Source organism: Poecilia latipinna, unplaced genomic scaffold (assembly GCF_001443285.1).
Source record: "Poecilia latipinna isolate Pla-1442-1.1 unplaced genomic scaffold, P_latipinna-1.0 Scaffold2526, whole genome shotgun sequence".
Lineage (NCBI taxonomy): Eukaryota > Metazoa > Chordata > Actinopteri > Cyprinodontiformes > Poeciliidae > Poecilia > Poecilia latipinna.
The window spans coordinates 13,071-29,087 of NW_015115142.1; the positions used below are offsets into that span (position 1 = coordinate 13,071).

Consider the following 16,017-nt stretch of genomic DNA (forward strand, 5'->3'; position numbering starts at 1 on the left):
ACATCAATATCCGACATATAAAAGAAATGTGACTGCCACCATCAAACATCAAATCCCAAAAGAGACACTAGTGAAAAATAAATAACAAAAAAGAGACATCTCTTCCAAGCCAGAGTCACATTGTAGATGCAGAGTTACATCAGTAGAGAGTTTTATGATTTTCACATCAAAACAAAGAGACTGGTCACGTTGTCACACTGGGTCCAGCTTTATTTGAACCAAAACTGGTTTTGTTTGCTACCAGTAGGAGTGGGATGGAAATGGCCGTCTTCCCTCTTTCTCTCTGCTACAACGTAGCTTTTTCCTGATAGCAGATCCTGTAGTGAATGCTAAAGCTAGTTAGCATTGGGTGCAAATGCTGTAGGGAATGCTAAAGCTTGTTAGCATTGGGTGCAAATCCTGTAGTGAATGCTAAAGCTAGTTAGCATTGGGTGCAAATCCTGTAGGGAATGCTAAAGCTAGTTAGCATTGGGTGCAAATCCTGTAGTGAATGCTAAAGCTAGTTAGCATTGGGTGAAGGGTACCGTTCAAGAATATCTTCTGATCTCATGTAAGATAAATGTTTTTTTCTCTGTCATTAACACATTTATCAGCAAGTACACGGAGTTGATTGGCAGCGCTAAGACCCTCGTCTTGGCTCTGATTGGTTGTTTTTGGTGCATGTCTTCAGAGGAGATTGATCATTTTACAGATTATCTGTCTCATATTAAACTTTCACAACACAGTGACAATTTTAACAAATATGTTTTAAAAAAAGTCTCATTCTGCAGCTTTAAAACCAGATGTTTTTTCTTTTTTTCAGAGGAAAGGAAATGGCCATTGTGACTGATTACAACGGTATTTTGAATACACCACCACAGCATGGGCCCAACACAACAGGAACCAGAATCACGGGAATTACTTTGTGACACTTTGTCGCTTAGTAATTTATAACCCTCACTTCTTTTCAGGGGGAAGCTCTCCAGGTCTCAGTGGGGAACATTTTACTTGAAAATGAATCTGAATAAAATACACGAATAATGAGTAAGTTCTGTATTGCAACAGAACACATTTTTCCCCAGAAGTACACCGAGTCTAGCATTTCTGTTTGTGATCACAGTAATTAAAACCTCATAGTTCTCGCTGACTCACACGGCAACCTGTACTTTTTGGAAAAATAATGAACTGTGTTTGTTCTCGACTGCTGAGGAAAAAGCAAACACCTGCTGAGCTTTATTGTTGTTATTTACGACAGATTTTGGCTATTTTAAAACCCAAATCCTTTGCTGACGTGAAAAAAGCTCCCAGCCTACTGTGATAATAACACCTGTGCTGACAATAAATAATTTGTATACATCATGCTTTTGGCAGTTTTCAAATAACACAGTTTGACTGTGACGGCATGAAGTTTAGTGTAACAAGGGTTAATTTTTTTTTATTTATATTTTGGTTATTGAGATTTGCTGAGCTACCTTTATGTTTCATAATTTATCTGACAGAATTGAGGGCTCTCTGCCTTTAAAATAGACAGTTTTCTTTCATTTAACAAGACATAAATGCTTGTTGATTTCTATTATCAAGGCAAAAGGTTTTGACACCAACATATCAATATGCAGAAAGTTTAGGTTGTTATGAAGAGTCGTAAGATCCAATGGCAGAAAGGAAAAAATTATACGTGGCTCTGGAGTCTGTAGCACCAGATCTGTGGCCCAAACTTCTGAATCCATAAAAAGAAAACAACATTTCAACAACCTCCAATCAGTGTTTAGACAAGAACACACCACAATTTAGGACATGGCTCAGTTTCGATAGTCGATCAAAAAAATTAGGGGAAAAATGTGATCTCGCTTACATTTTGTGCAATTTTAGTGTATTGAAAGTTCTGCGATTATTATTACTGAATTTCAGTATACCATCATAAACATGTTTTTTTTGTTGTTGTTTTTTTCTTTTTTTTTAAAGAAAGAAAATATATATTACCAAAGCAGTAAAGTATGTGAAAAAACAAAACATCCATAAACTTTCAGTCATGAATTAAAAACTGTTAATTTGGAGAAAATATCTCCTAACTATATTTAAGAATGTATTTTATTAACACATTTCACTGTAACATATTACTTTTCACAGCTTTCCTTCTTCCTAATGTTAGCCATTCGACATAACCTGCTAATTTGGTCATTTCTGAACAAACAATTTGTGCCTTGTTCCAAAATGTAAAGTTATGTGGTTTTCACATTATTTAAGACATGTTTTAATTTATCTAAAGATTGTCTTTTATGCTTTTATTTCCCAGTATTTGAGGTTCCTGACGTCCTGGTCGATTTGAGAGCTGGACACAGAGTGAAGTGATCAGTTGACAGTAAATGATTTTTACTGAAGTGGAGAAAGGTCTTTGAGTTATCCAACTCTACGATAGAACGACTTCATGCCCATTCATGACCCTGTAACTTGCAAAGAAGCAAACAAAAGAAAAAGTTACACGTTTTTGTTGAGGCAAAGTGAATAAAAGCTAACATGTCACCTTCAACTGATGTGAATTTGACATGGGAACAGTCAAGGAAGTCAGATGGAGCAGATTCTGGTAGCTAGCTAATCTCTGTGAGGTGAGCAAGTTGTTTCTAAAAATCTAGCATTAAACTTTGGCCACGTCTTATCGAAACAGAGAATTTCTGAAATGGGATTTCTTGTGTTCGTTTCAGAAATAGTTAGTGGAAAATTAAATAAATCATCGAGTGCTGGAAGGCTAACAGCTACGTTCACTTTCATGCTACCAATCTGAAGCAACTTGAACTGAAAATGTCCAAACCCACTGAATTCAACTTTACATTAGAGTTAATAACTGTCTAACATTTCACAGGAGCTTTTTGCAAAAAAACAAAAAAATGTTGCTGTTTCCTCTACCAAACAGCATCCCTGTTACTACGCTAACAATCTGCCACGTTAGCTTAAATGTTTCGTGGCTTGTTCCTCCAGCAGACCTAATGATTGACATATTGTGAAGCTGCTATTGACATAACTTTAACATAGTAACATGGAAGTTGTAAAGCTGAGAAAACAGCCACAATCCTGACATTATTTTCTTAAAGTATAGACAGTAAATATCTGTCAGTATAGTATTTTATCTCAGAGATAGGAAGAGTTTCAGTTAAATTGTTAAAATCAGCTATGAGAGTCTGACTAGCCGTCAGCCTTTTAGACCTCTTAGGACTTATTCACTTTTCCACAAACTCGCTGTGATATGACATCTGTCTGCTAAGAAAAACAGCAGAGCATGAAATCTTAAAAAGGTTTTACAAAAATGATAGCTTTTATGTCCCTGAGCCCCCTCCTCTCATCTGTGCCTATTAAGACCCTCTCTGTAGAGAAGGCTGTCATTCACAAGTGGGCAAGTAACCATAGCAATTGTACAAATGGCAGTGTTCGCTGCTGGTCACAAAGAGGTTCTTCCTGCCACTGGCTGGTCTCACATTGTCGACTCCTGCTCTTTATTTCACAAGCAGAAGAATAAGCTAAAGGACTTGATTTCACTTTCCCATATTGTACTCAATTTTTAGTGCTTCCAAGACATTCTGACAATTTTAATAATATAAAAATAACATATTTCTATTAAAATAACCCAGTTCTGCTTTATTCAATGGCATGTTAGGGCCATTGTTGATAAAAAAGATAAAGAAGTAAATTTCTGCCAAAAATTTTCAGATCAATTTAATAATTTTCAAGTAAAATCTTGGACATTTCTAAGTTTGAAATGTCAAAAATGTTCAAATTTGATGCTGAAAAATTTCCTGTTTTTGTTTTTTTTATTTGAAAAACATGGAGTTTTTTTCAGATCAATTTAAACATTTTAGTTTTTTTTAGCAAATCTTTGACTTTTCAAGCATAGGAATATTCTTATTTCTCTAAATAAATAAAAATATATTCTGAGATTAATTTCAAATTTTCTGAGATTTGTTTTCCCAGCCAATTTTCCGTTTTTCAAATTCAAATTTCAAAGTTTTTTTCTACAGAATATCTAAGATCAAGGTCAAAATTTCTCTTTTTTTTGGAGGAAATGTACTCCTTTTTTCTATCTACAATGGCCCTGCTACGCTGACGTAGCTTCAAGTCCCAGAAGATGATGTACAATGTCCAACTCTGGCCTGGACTCCACATCCTGCATCATCGAGTCATTTAATTCAGTCTTTCGCAGCAGTTCCATATTCACAGATTTTCATACAAAAGTTTTCACATGTGGTAGCCACCTATCAGAGCACTGAACACAATGTGTCATGACTGAAACAACTCAAAATGTGCACCCATAGTTTGGTAAGAACACAATATGAGCTGTGACTTTTACAAGGGGATACATCAACATTTAAACCCTCTTCATTTCCTGCTGTTATATAATCTCAGTTTGCAGTCTTCATATCAGCAATACGATGCAACAATCATCTTCACGCTTGAAAATATAAACCTTTTAACGTTATTCATACAGAGTTTCAACAAAACAGAGGCAGAAAGTTTTCTTCTTTTTTGGCAGCTTAATCTGATCTTTGTGAGTGTTTTGACTCAAGGTGTGCCAGGTTTTCCCTCTCTGACACCTTCGTTCCTCGAAGTGGGAGCAAATCCAATATAATCCCCTCTGATCCACCCAGAGGTGCAGTTTGATGGAAGGTGGGATGCCAGGCAGCTGGCAGAGTGAACGAGCTGCTGGGTTTACTGCAGGTGAGTGCCCAAGGGAAGAGAAATTACACAAAAATACTTTTTTATTTTTTTTTGTAAAAGTGACATCTTTCGTTGTGGCCGAGTGGCTAAGAGTAAATTTCTTCCTTTAAGTGGAAGTTTGTAATTAGAAATCAGCGAGATTTAAAATTGAAATTTTGAATTTGCAATCGTCATTTTGGAAAATGAACTTTTACTTCAGTTGCTCCAGGTCTTGTCGATTGATCAAATGTTAGTATTGTGCACTTACTGAAGCTGTTGAGAACATTTTAAAAATGCAATAAGTGTCTTGTGCCTTTTTGATTGGTACGACAACAAGATTTCAACTCTCTACACTTTGAATTGGTAGGGACAGTCTCTGTACCTTCAGCAAACAAACACTTCACTCAAAAAGACCAAACAGATGAAGTCTAGGCCTTTGTCTTACGTGTGTAGAGTTGCCTCTATCAAAGGGTTTTCTTTGATATTCCTCACACGCTGCTCTCGTCTTTGTCTCTTTGGCTTTTGCCCTGTTTGCACTTCTCCGTTTCCTTCCCTGGCAGGGAGAATTCCCGTCCTTCCGTCTCACCGTGCGTCGTTCCGTTGCGTAACCTCCCCATGTCGCCCAGTGGCAGCTGGGTGGAGTTGAAGGCCAGAGGCGGGATGGTGTTCACCAGTATGAGCTGGAGAGGCTTCTTCTCTGGCTGATACTGGCAGCGGATGTACCGCATGAAAGCTGTGCGGTACGTCTTGTTGAAAAGTGTGTAGACCAGCGGGTTGACGGCCGAAGACAAGTACCCGACCCAGACAAAGATGTTCAGCAGACCCTCCATGACCTCCGGGTGGCAAATGTTCTGGTGGCACACGACCATCAGCACGTTGGTGATGAAGAACGGGCACCACATGACCACGAAGAGGAAAAACACAACTCCCAGCACCTTGGACGCCTTCTGCTCGTTGCTGATGGACTGTATGGTGCGTCGACCGAACACCGACCCGGAGATGCTCTCCCGGGTGCCGCCGAGACCACCGGCGCTTCCTCTCCCACCGGCCTCTCGGCTAATGGAGCGCCTGAAGAGTTTCTCGGAGGACAGGGAGCTCTGAGGGAAGAAGCTCAGCGTGAACGTGGTGCTCCATTTGGGCCGCGGGACGAGCTGGTCCAAGCAGAGCGTGGCCTCGTTCTGCAGGGCATGGATGGTCAGGAAGTAGGTGACAATCATGATGGTTAGCGGAACGAAGAAGGCGATGAAGGAACCCACCAGAACAAACTTGTCGTCTGTCAGCAGGCAGTTTCCATTTTTAAACACTTTGGAGTGGTCTCTGAGTCCCAGCACGGGAATCGGCATTGAGATGCCTGCAGAGAGGGAAGGAAGCAGAAGAAAATGTCAGAAAATTTCAATTCAAGCTTCAATACTCAGGTGGGAAAAGCAATAATTTTTGAAAGAAAGTCTTGCGAAGTCGAGGCAGTTTTGCACATGTCAAGTTGGGGTGAAAGCAAACGTGGAAGAAAGTTGCTCCAGTCAGATGAGACCTAAATAGAAGATGTTGACCTAGTTTTCACAAAGTTACGTTCGGCAGAAAACTAATTCCGCGCATCAGGAAGGATCGGAAACTAGTTGGTGTAAACGGGAAGATGAATGGATTACATGAATTGATCTGGAAGGGTTTAGATTGAAACATATTGATGGGTTCAAGTGGTCCATTCAAAGCCCAGACCTAAATCTAACTGATATGTGGCAAGACATGAAAACAGATGTTCACTCTATCCAACCTGATTGAAATTGAGCTATTTCACACAGACAATGTCCTGAATGTGTAAGGCTGACAGAGACAGACACAAAAATACTTGCAGCTGCACATGTGATCCTTTGCAACCCTCCTACGAAAGATTGACAACTTTGAGATTACATTTTTTACTCACACAGAAAAGAAAATCTAGCATTGGGAGAGTAGCCATTGAGTCATCATCACTTAAAATCTCCTGACAAAGACAGCAATTTGTATCAAATTTCCCTTTCAAAATTTGTTCTTCATTGGCCTTTCCTTTGAGGGATCGGGTGACCACAACAGTTCCCTTTTCATTTTTGTCCACTGCCTACCATTTTTTTTACCTTCCATTTTGTTTTCCTGAAGTAAAACTAGAGGGTGGGAATGCCTCCTGTTGTTTGTTATGGTGTCAATTAATTATATTTTCTCATCTCAAACTCAAACCAAAACTCAGGAGTTTTGGTTTCCTATACCAAAACTCCTACATCAGCAGATTAGTTTGGCTAAACCTAATCAGATATTGTGTTGCCAAGAGGTTTTGTATGACGTGAGGAATTTGTACATGACATCAACAGGATAAACTGAGCAATTGCCCCCCTAGTGTTTTCTCATTATCAGCTCCATAACAAAGAAAACACCAGCGTGGAGGATAAAAGGAGTGGAAGTATTTCGGGGTGGAGGCTGGAGATCTTCAGTTCTGGCAGACTGAAAATGTGACTCGCTACTGGGAACAAGACGGTCAAAGACGGCTCACTTTCAGTATCTCCAACAGGACACTGAATACCGCGGAGCTTTGTCATCTGTATGAGCCTGGGCAGCCCGAGAATCAAAGACTACAGGAAGCAATAACTGACAGTGAAATAATGCAGCGTTTTTATGTGTAATTTAGAATCATGAAGCAGAATGTCTCTGTCGTGGGAAATGGTTCAGAGTAAGTGGGAGGACAGCTTGTCATTTTTTCCACTTAAACGGATCAACCTTCGAGCAATTATTGTATGAAAAGGTGCAGTAATTTGTTTGGGTTTTGTAAGCCCTGCGGCCCTTTATCAGATTTCGTTCGTGTGCCTCTCTCCATATGCGCATTGCTGCCATTTTAGCCCTCATTCAGCTGCTTTATTAAGTTATTTGCCATCACTATGTTGTTTCACTGAACCTCTTATTGCCTTTTTCCATCTTTCTGAAATCACATACAGCTGTTTTGTTCCTACCGACTCCATTGTTTGTTGCTTTGTCAATGTCTGGTTCACTGTTTTGTCTCAACAGGAATGTAGATCCTCAATCACATTATTGCATATATTGTATTTCTACAGCACACATAGTTAGTTGATCTGCACAATATATAGATTTGTAATCATCAAATTGATAGATTTTTTCCACTTTGCTACCTGAAAAGACTGCTTTGATATATTTGGCAATATAAGGTAGGATGTTACAACCACCAAGCAAGCAAAGTCTGCATGCCAAAACAAATTCAACTTCATTTATTTATATGCATGTTTGAGAAATCCTTTAATCTCCCATGGTAACCATTCAGCTGTGCTAAAAGCCTGGGTGGACATAGCTCCGCCTTCGAGGATGAGGCTCCTCCTCAAAGCTGCAGTTTCCAAGCTTCCTCCTCAGAGCAGCCCTCTGGCAAGACTCCCCCACTCGGCTCCTTCAGACTAGCCAGCAGCAATTAGCAGATGGTAGAACTGCACATCTGCTGAGCTCATTACAGGAGCTACTTCTAAAAACGTTTCTAAAGGGTTAATAGAGGAGCCATGTTGTGATGACTTCCTGAAGGCGGAGTTTCAGAGGGAGCAGAAGCTTCTTAAAGAGACAGAAGTCATTTTTTAAAAGTCATATTTGCTAGAATATATCCTTTTGTTTACAGCTGGAGTTGACATAGTTACTTGATTGTGGTATGAAATGGTGCCATGTGCATGAAAAATACATAATACTGTCCCTTTAAGAAACGTTTCTATGCAAGGAAACCCAGCAGGTTGCTGCATCGAGTTGTTGACTCGATGCAGCAACCTGTCATACATTGATGAGGATTTATCCACTTTCACATGCTGACAGTTATATGAAGCTGACATTATAATAGAATCATTATTTTCTGACTAATTTAGCAAACAACTATTTCACAACTTTGGTGCACTCAGACTGTAAAAACCATTAAACCTTCATCTCCAAATAAATAAAAGTAATTTACTGTCTTGACGGCACCAAGTCAATCCCAAAACACACTCATTCTATGACACTGACACACATCATATGCTGCAGATCTTCAGGTTCAAGATTTTCATTGTCCCAACAAATGCGGTGTAATAGGAAAGAGTCCAGCAGCAACTTTAACAGTACATTTAGCAAAGATTTCACCTAAACATGGTACAAATGTTCTAAACATTTACTTTTTGAGTTCAAGAGCAGCGTTTATGATTTTCAGTTGTCGTACTGCTCACCATCAACACTCTGATGAACCTGTGTGTGTGTGTGTGTGTGTGTGTGTGTGTGTGTGTGTGTGTGTGTGCGTGTGTGTGTGTGTGTTACCACTGACATTCTGGGGTGTAATTATTTATTCGTCTGAGATTATGGTATGATTTAGCATTGCTTTGTACTGTGGAGAGGCAACATTTGTAGATGTTGCATTTGTTTGAAACATTTTTTCGATCAGTGTATTTGTCTCAAACATGCATATATACATACAGCTTTAGAGAAATAATTATTCTATTTGTTCTGTTTTTTTCTAATTTTACATTCTTCTGTCTCCAGTTCATGTCAGAGATGGTTTAAGAAATGCCAGGAAAAGTTTTTAATGAGAAAAGAAATCCTCAGGAGTCTTTATGGAGAGCAAAACATGCATGTCGACCAATAATGATCGATGTCGTTGGTCACAGTGACATTATTTATATAAATGTTTTTTGATTCGTCAAAAACCCCTTCAGCGTATCTCACTGGAATCATAAAAAAAACAACCTAAAGCTACTTTCTGTGTTTCCGTCTTCCCCAAAGTCCCCTGGATGGCAAACCCTCCACTTAATATTCTCTGAACATGGCAGACAAGACGGCAGAAAACCTGACAGAAGTGAAGGAGAAGATAAAAAGAGATCAAGTGGTGGAAGGAAGAGGAGGCAGAGTCACGAAGAGGATTTAGCAGCCTGAGAACTGATCAGGCAACATCACGCTCAGTAACAGGAAACGTCATTTTAAAAGTGGACAATTTGAAATGTCCTTTACAAAATATATCTGATCTTTTAGAAAAGCAGGAATCTGCTTCAGCTGCACCTGCTGTAACTCTGAGATGAAGAGATAAAATATCATCTCAATGGAACCAGCAGTAAAAAATATGCTCAATTATTTTTTAAAAATACCACAATTAGTTAATAAGCACACCACAGAGAAAAAGAAAAAAAAACTTCCAATTAATATAAAATGTATTATTTTCTACACAAATAATACATTTTGGTGCATTTAGTAAAAGGTTGACCAAACTAAGCAACAAAAAAAGATTCAGATGCCTTAATAATCCATGTTCAGCTGGTGAGTCAGAGAAATGGCAGCATTTGATTGACTAGTAATTTCATCTTGATTGACGGGGCAAAGAAGTGAAGAACAAGTGAAAACCTGAAGCCGGTCATGTTTTCCTCACTTTTCCTTTAACGTATATTTTCTTTTGCAGGAAATCTGTAAGTTGAAGAGCCATTTAAAGAAAATCCTGCCTCTGGAGTAAATGGCAGCTAGCGCATGCGAAGTGTGAAAATGCTGCTTATTATCGCTGCTTATGATGCCGTTGGAATAAAAAGCAGAATTTTTATCTGAAGTGCTGATGCTTTCGTAATCCTGTCCGCGCTGCTTAATGGCCTGAACTGTGTCGTATTTTCATAAATATGTGAATGTTGCTTCGCAGTGTGATTATGGTCACGGTAATAAAGCGCGGTGATACTTTGGCTGGACATTTGTCTTCACTGGGTCTCATGTGACATTTCTACGAGCCTGTGGAAGTTGGAAGTTATTAGATGATCTATCAAAAAGAGAACAGCTGCTTAAGGAAACATGAAGGGGTTTTAAATATTACGCCTCAACAACAAAAGTTTTACAGAGGAAAGTAATAAGTCTGCACATATTTCTAAGAAAAGATGCGTCGCACTTAGGGATGTGAAAAGGTGATTATGGCTGCCACTTTAACTCATTAGCATCACAAATGGCTAGAAATGGCTTGGGACAAATCCCAGATTAGATGATGTGTTGCTTTTTGAGATTTAACAGTCATCAGAGAGATTATGTTTAATTTTTTTTTTAACATTTTCTGCAGGTCATTTCATGATGTAACAAAGAGGAGTAATTACTTTCTCCCAGGTTGGTTCTTGAGACTTTTTTCCCCTTATTGAATGAAATCACCATTTGAAAACTGCTTATATTTACTCAGGTTACCTTTATCCAGTATTTATATGATTATGTGAAACATGAAAGTGTGACGTAAAAAGGAAATCTGTAAGGAGGCGAACACTTTCTCCCGGCTCTATGTTGTCGCTGGTCAGCATTTTGGTAAAAATCTTCCATGTGGATAAAAGCATAAAAATGAACATGTTCCCTCTTCAGGTCATATTTCCTACTAGCCACATAAACTTCAAAATGATGGTCATTTTTAAAAAAATGGCTGCTATTCTTCACCATTTTAACTGGTTTTTGCCATAAAATGTTACCTGTTACCATGACTTGGATGAACTTTTTCACATCATATGTTTTCAACTGTGGTGATAATTTTTTATGCTACCTTAAAGTGATAATATGGAGCAAAATCAGAAGCCAAAACTGAAACTCAGGACTTTGTGAGACTCACACCGGTCGTTCGCAGGAAGGAGATAAAACTGTGTGACACAGAATGGTGGTTAGCGTTAGCATCCGCTAATGAATTTATGCGTTTCGTGGTTTAGCGTTAGCAGAGCTCTTTTTTTATGCGTTTAACGGTTTAGCATTAGCTTCTTATGCTAACGTGTCTATGTTTAGAGGAAACACAAGTTCAAGAAAATATGTTTTCTACAGTTCGGGATAAGTAGGCTATGATTTGACACCAAAGGACCTGCAAAAACCTAATTTTCCACAACAACGTGGAGATTGTCTCGGAAAATCAAAACATTATTAGGAAATATAATTTTATTGGTCCAATCATGTATGAGTTGACACCAAAAATATTATCTGTGATAGAAACTGGCAAACTTAGTGTAAAAATAAATCTTCCTTCATGACCACCTTGAATTTTTTCAGTGGCTAAAATTAATTTTTAAATGTCCAGTGATCTGCTGCAGCATGTAGAACGTCTACAGAGTTTCTCCTGTCCACTGTCACATGGACGGCCTTCAGTACGTCACTGTTGATTTCATCAGCAGGAGAATATCACGACTGAATCATCTTTATGTGCTTTTTTCCTGTGTTTTTTCAGGGTGAGTACAGACACTGTAGGCATGAGATGATTCAAACAGAGGAAATCCAGCGTTCAGCTCTGCTAGCCGCTGACGAAGCGACGAGCTGGGAGGCGATGATTCCTCTGAAGACTGAGAGCCTGAGGCGACATTCAGCTTAGCCAAAGGGTACGGTTCCCCTGTGACAGCTTGTACCTGCCGTCATACGCTTCCTGTTGCTATGACAGCAGGTACGTTTTCTGGTCTATGTTGGTTTCTTTTCAGCAACATGTAGTATTCTTTCTACATCATGTTTTATAGATCTTTACGACTGAGTGAAGGTTCATGTGGATATTTTTGCACTTAAAGGGGCGGTGTTATGTATTTTCCAGCCACATGGCGCCAAATCAAACTTTGCAATTTGACACCTTAAAATTGGACCTCTGTCTCTTTAAGAAGCTCCTGTTCTTTCTGACACTCTTCCTTCAGGAGGTCACCACAACAGCTTTCCTCTATAAAACCTTCAGCATCGTCTTGATGGACTCAGTAACACTCGTTTTCTAACCCCTGAATGGTTGTCACTGGAGAATAAAGGATTTCTCAAACATACATGAAATATTTAAAGCGCTGTTTTTGACAAGGTAGTAACATCACAGTACAATGTAAAGCTCAAAAACGTCGATTTTACACGATACTGTAAAAGAAACAGCATCAGTCCACAGGTTGGGTAGTAGTCGTGCCTCGATGTTGCTAGGGAAACTCAAGATAACCTAACTTTAAAATATAGCTAACAGTTTATTAATGATTTAACGAGGGTGTAATTACTTTTCCATGTAAGACCAGATTGTTTCCAGCTGCTATTTTTCCCTTAATAAATAAAATCATCGTATAAAAACACCCTCTGTAATTTAGTCAGGTTATTCCTGTTTGATTATACAATCAAATGATATGAAACATTTAATTGTGACATTAGAGATAAATGTTTTCATTTTAACATTGTTGTATGAGCACTAATACGTTGCGACGGCCCAAATTTAAACTCTGGTAATCAGTGGAGACATGCAGTCAGAACCAAAAGGTACCAAACTCATCCTGTAGACTTCATGTTAAACAAAAATATATCTTTCAAAATTTACTAAACTCTTCAGCTTTTATCTGATAATCTCAGATGAACGGACCAAACGGAGACTGAAAAGTGATTTAAAACAAAAAAGATCCATTTTGATCCCATAGCAGAATGTATAATAGATACAGTCAACCGTAGTGTATTGCTTTGTAACAGCAGTGTCTATTTTCTCATGTTTTTCTGTGAAGACACAGCTTACATCTCACCGAGTCATGAAGTGTCATTAAATGTGAATCTTCTTTACAAAAAAACCCCAAGAGATAATTACAGGGATGAATCACCCAGTTCAAGCCTCATGTCAGAGTTATGACAAGAACAGTTTAAGTAAACAGTAAAAGGAGATTTTTTTTACCCACACATAGCCATTATTTGTTATCTACACACACACACACACACACACGCGCACACACACACACACACACACACACACACTTTGTTTTCCCTCTCTCTTTATTAATGCCAACCTTCCGCTCTGTAACCCAGATATGTGTGTGTAGCATCACGGTCTGTTCACATCACAACCAGCAGCTGTGGTCAGATTACAGCGTTGAAATCCTGCTGCATTGTCCTGATTCCCAGCACATGAAGACACTTGGATCACAAGTGGCTGCAAAATTGACAAATGCTCTTCTAATGACAAAGAGCCAGCACTGTGGGGCTTTTTGTTTCTTTTCATTTTTGCCAGATGTCATTCCTACAGGAGCAAAGAGCTGGCAGCTTCTGACTCATATTTCCTAGAAAAGCTGCTTTAAAGGAACCGGCAGCGATGTCGGCTCACTCTTCTGAGATGCAAAGGAAATGTGAATTAACTGACTGTGTTATGCCAGTTACAGAAAAAAAAGAAAATTATGCAAAAAGAATCATAACCTATTGGTTTATGACCACAGGTACTGTTCCTTATTATTTTGCTAAAAGACAACAATGTGAAGAAAACTAAATATACACACCAATGTTTCGCTTTGGTAAATAAAATAAATCTTTACCTTAATTTAAACCTTATTTAATGTCTATTATTTCTTACGTGTTACTCCATTGTTAACTGTTATATATTGTTACATATAACATTTATATCTGTGTCTTGTTCTGAAAAACAAGTCTCTCTTAAATTTAAGTCCTCCTCTTATTTGATTCTGACAGTGAAAGTTAAAGAACATTAAATCTGCAGTCTGAAACTTTTCCACAACTTTATTTTTTACATATTTGTTGAAACTGTCAGCATGTCGTGTGACGGTACAGTATGATCTATGAAGAGATCGATCTCCTCCCTGAGCTGCTGTTGCCGTTTGCACCAAAAACAACCAATCATCTTCATGCACATCTAAATGTGCTAATGGTGAAGAAACAACTTACCGTTACAGGAAAACGGCTTATCCTGCTGCAGCTTTAAGGTAAAGACAAAGTAAAGGGAGGGACCAACTAATAAAGAAGCTAAAAACCTTAGTATTTGTGGATATTTCCACCGAACCTCTTCCTCTTTTTGTGTTAATTCCTCATTTAAGTAAAATCTGTCCTGTTCCATCAGCCGGCTTCATTAGGAATTAGTTAGAAATTAGTTTTACTGATTTCATTTGTGTTTTAATCGCAGAGATGTTTTAAAACTAATATCACCCTTTTAGTAAAAGTGAATCTCTATCCATTGGAGTCTCTGCTTCACAAATTCAGAACTGACGACCATCCATCCATCCATCCATCCATCCATCCATCCATCCATCCATCCATCCATCCATCCATCCATGCATGCAGTTAATTGTGAAGTTTGCTCAAAATGTTAACATCCCAAGCATCTCTTCAGTTTGTTGTCATTTCCAGCTATCTTAAATTAATGCATCAGAACAATAGAAACCAATAATTTCTCTATGATCTACAAAGTGTGTGAAACTTTGAGTTTATGTCCTCTTATCCTTATATTTTGTATCATTGTGAGTCTAACACGTAATTAGCTAAAGTTTTGCTTTCCTTTAGAAGAGATTCAAAGTTCTGCCGCTCTTATTCAAAGTCCAGGATTGTTAAAATCTTGCACTAAGGATGACAGATCAGGGTCTAATAATCAGCGATTCCAGCCTGTCCTTTTGTAATAACTCATTATGCAGCTTATGGCAGCTCAGACCTCAGACTAAAGTGTCAGAGGGATTTGAATTAAAACCTTAATTAAATAAAGATGGTATCAGACTGAGGTTGCATTACATTATCGCTATCATTTCTCACCTGTCAGTCTTCATTAAATAGTTTTCATATATGGAAGGGGGCAAAAAAGATGTAAAATGTAAAACAGATGAAGTTATTTGATTCATTCAGATCAGATTTTTTATCTAATTCTGCCGCCGGAGCGAGGATTGATGTGAGCGTGTTCAAGCCAGACACAAACGGCAACATTTCCACATCATTATAGAAAATAATAACCATCTGTGTGTGAGTCGCAGCAGAAGGCGTGAGCTGAGCATGAACACACACACATGGATGTAAAGTGTGTTTCCGCTGGAAGGCAGACGGCTCGGTGTTGGGCCTGGTGGGAGTGCTACGGTGGGCCGGCCAGGAACTGGAAGCAGACCAGCTGATAAACCAGTCTGTTTGGCCTTCTGCAGCCTGATCCCCCTCTATACAGTAACACACACGCTGCGCTGCGTGTGTGTATGTTGACCGCAGAGATCCCTGAGCTGGAGCAATATTTATTCATCAGACGACATACAAAACATTCTCATGAAATGACGAGCTATTTGGAAGTTTAAAGGGGCAGTACTGTCTATTTCCCAGGCACATTTAGTTCATGGTTTCATTTCAACATCCTGTAGTTTTCCTTCTACATCACGTTTTAAAGAACTTTGCTACAGTGGGAACATTTATGTGGATATTCTTGCACTTAAAGGAGTACAGTTATGTATTTTCCAACCATTTTTAACTATATTAAGTTCAGTTTTATAAAAATCATATACAGTATATTTACATATCATTTATCAAATATGACCTAAAAGAAATTTGACTTTATAATTTAACATCTTCAAATTGGGCCTTTGTCTCTTTAAGAAGCTCCTGCAATTTCTGAAACTCCACCTTCAGGAAGTCATCACAACTTCGCTCCTCTGTGCA

At 38.6% G+C, this 16,017-nt stretch overlaps 1 protein-coding gene across 1 annotated transcript in view; it reads right to left on the reverse strand.

Moving 5' to 3' along the window:
• Window positions 1–4,024: 4,024 nt before the first annotated feature.
• The window catches only part of LOC106938173 (5-hydroxytryptamine receptor 2A-like), a 71,311-nt gene continuing 59,318 nt past the window's right edge, over window positions 4,025–16,017 (reverse strand). Inside the window, exon 3 of the mRNA XM_015020055.1 lies at window positions 4,025–6,013. Within this exon, the coding sequence (XP_014875541.1) occupies window positions 5,151–6,013 (863 nt within the window). The 3' untranslated portion in view covers window positions 4,025–5,150. The remainder of the gene's footprint in view (window positions 6,014–16,017) is intronic.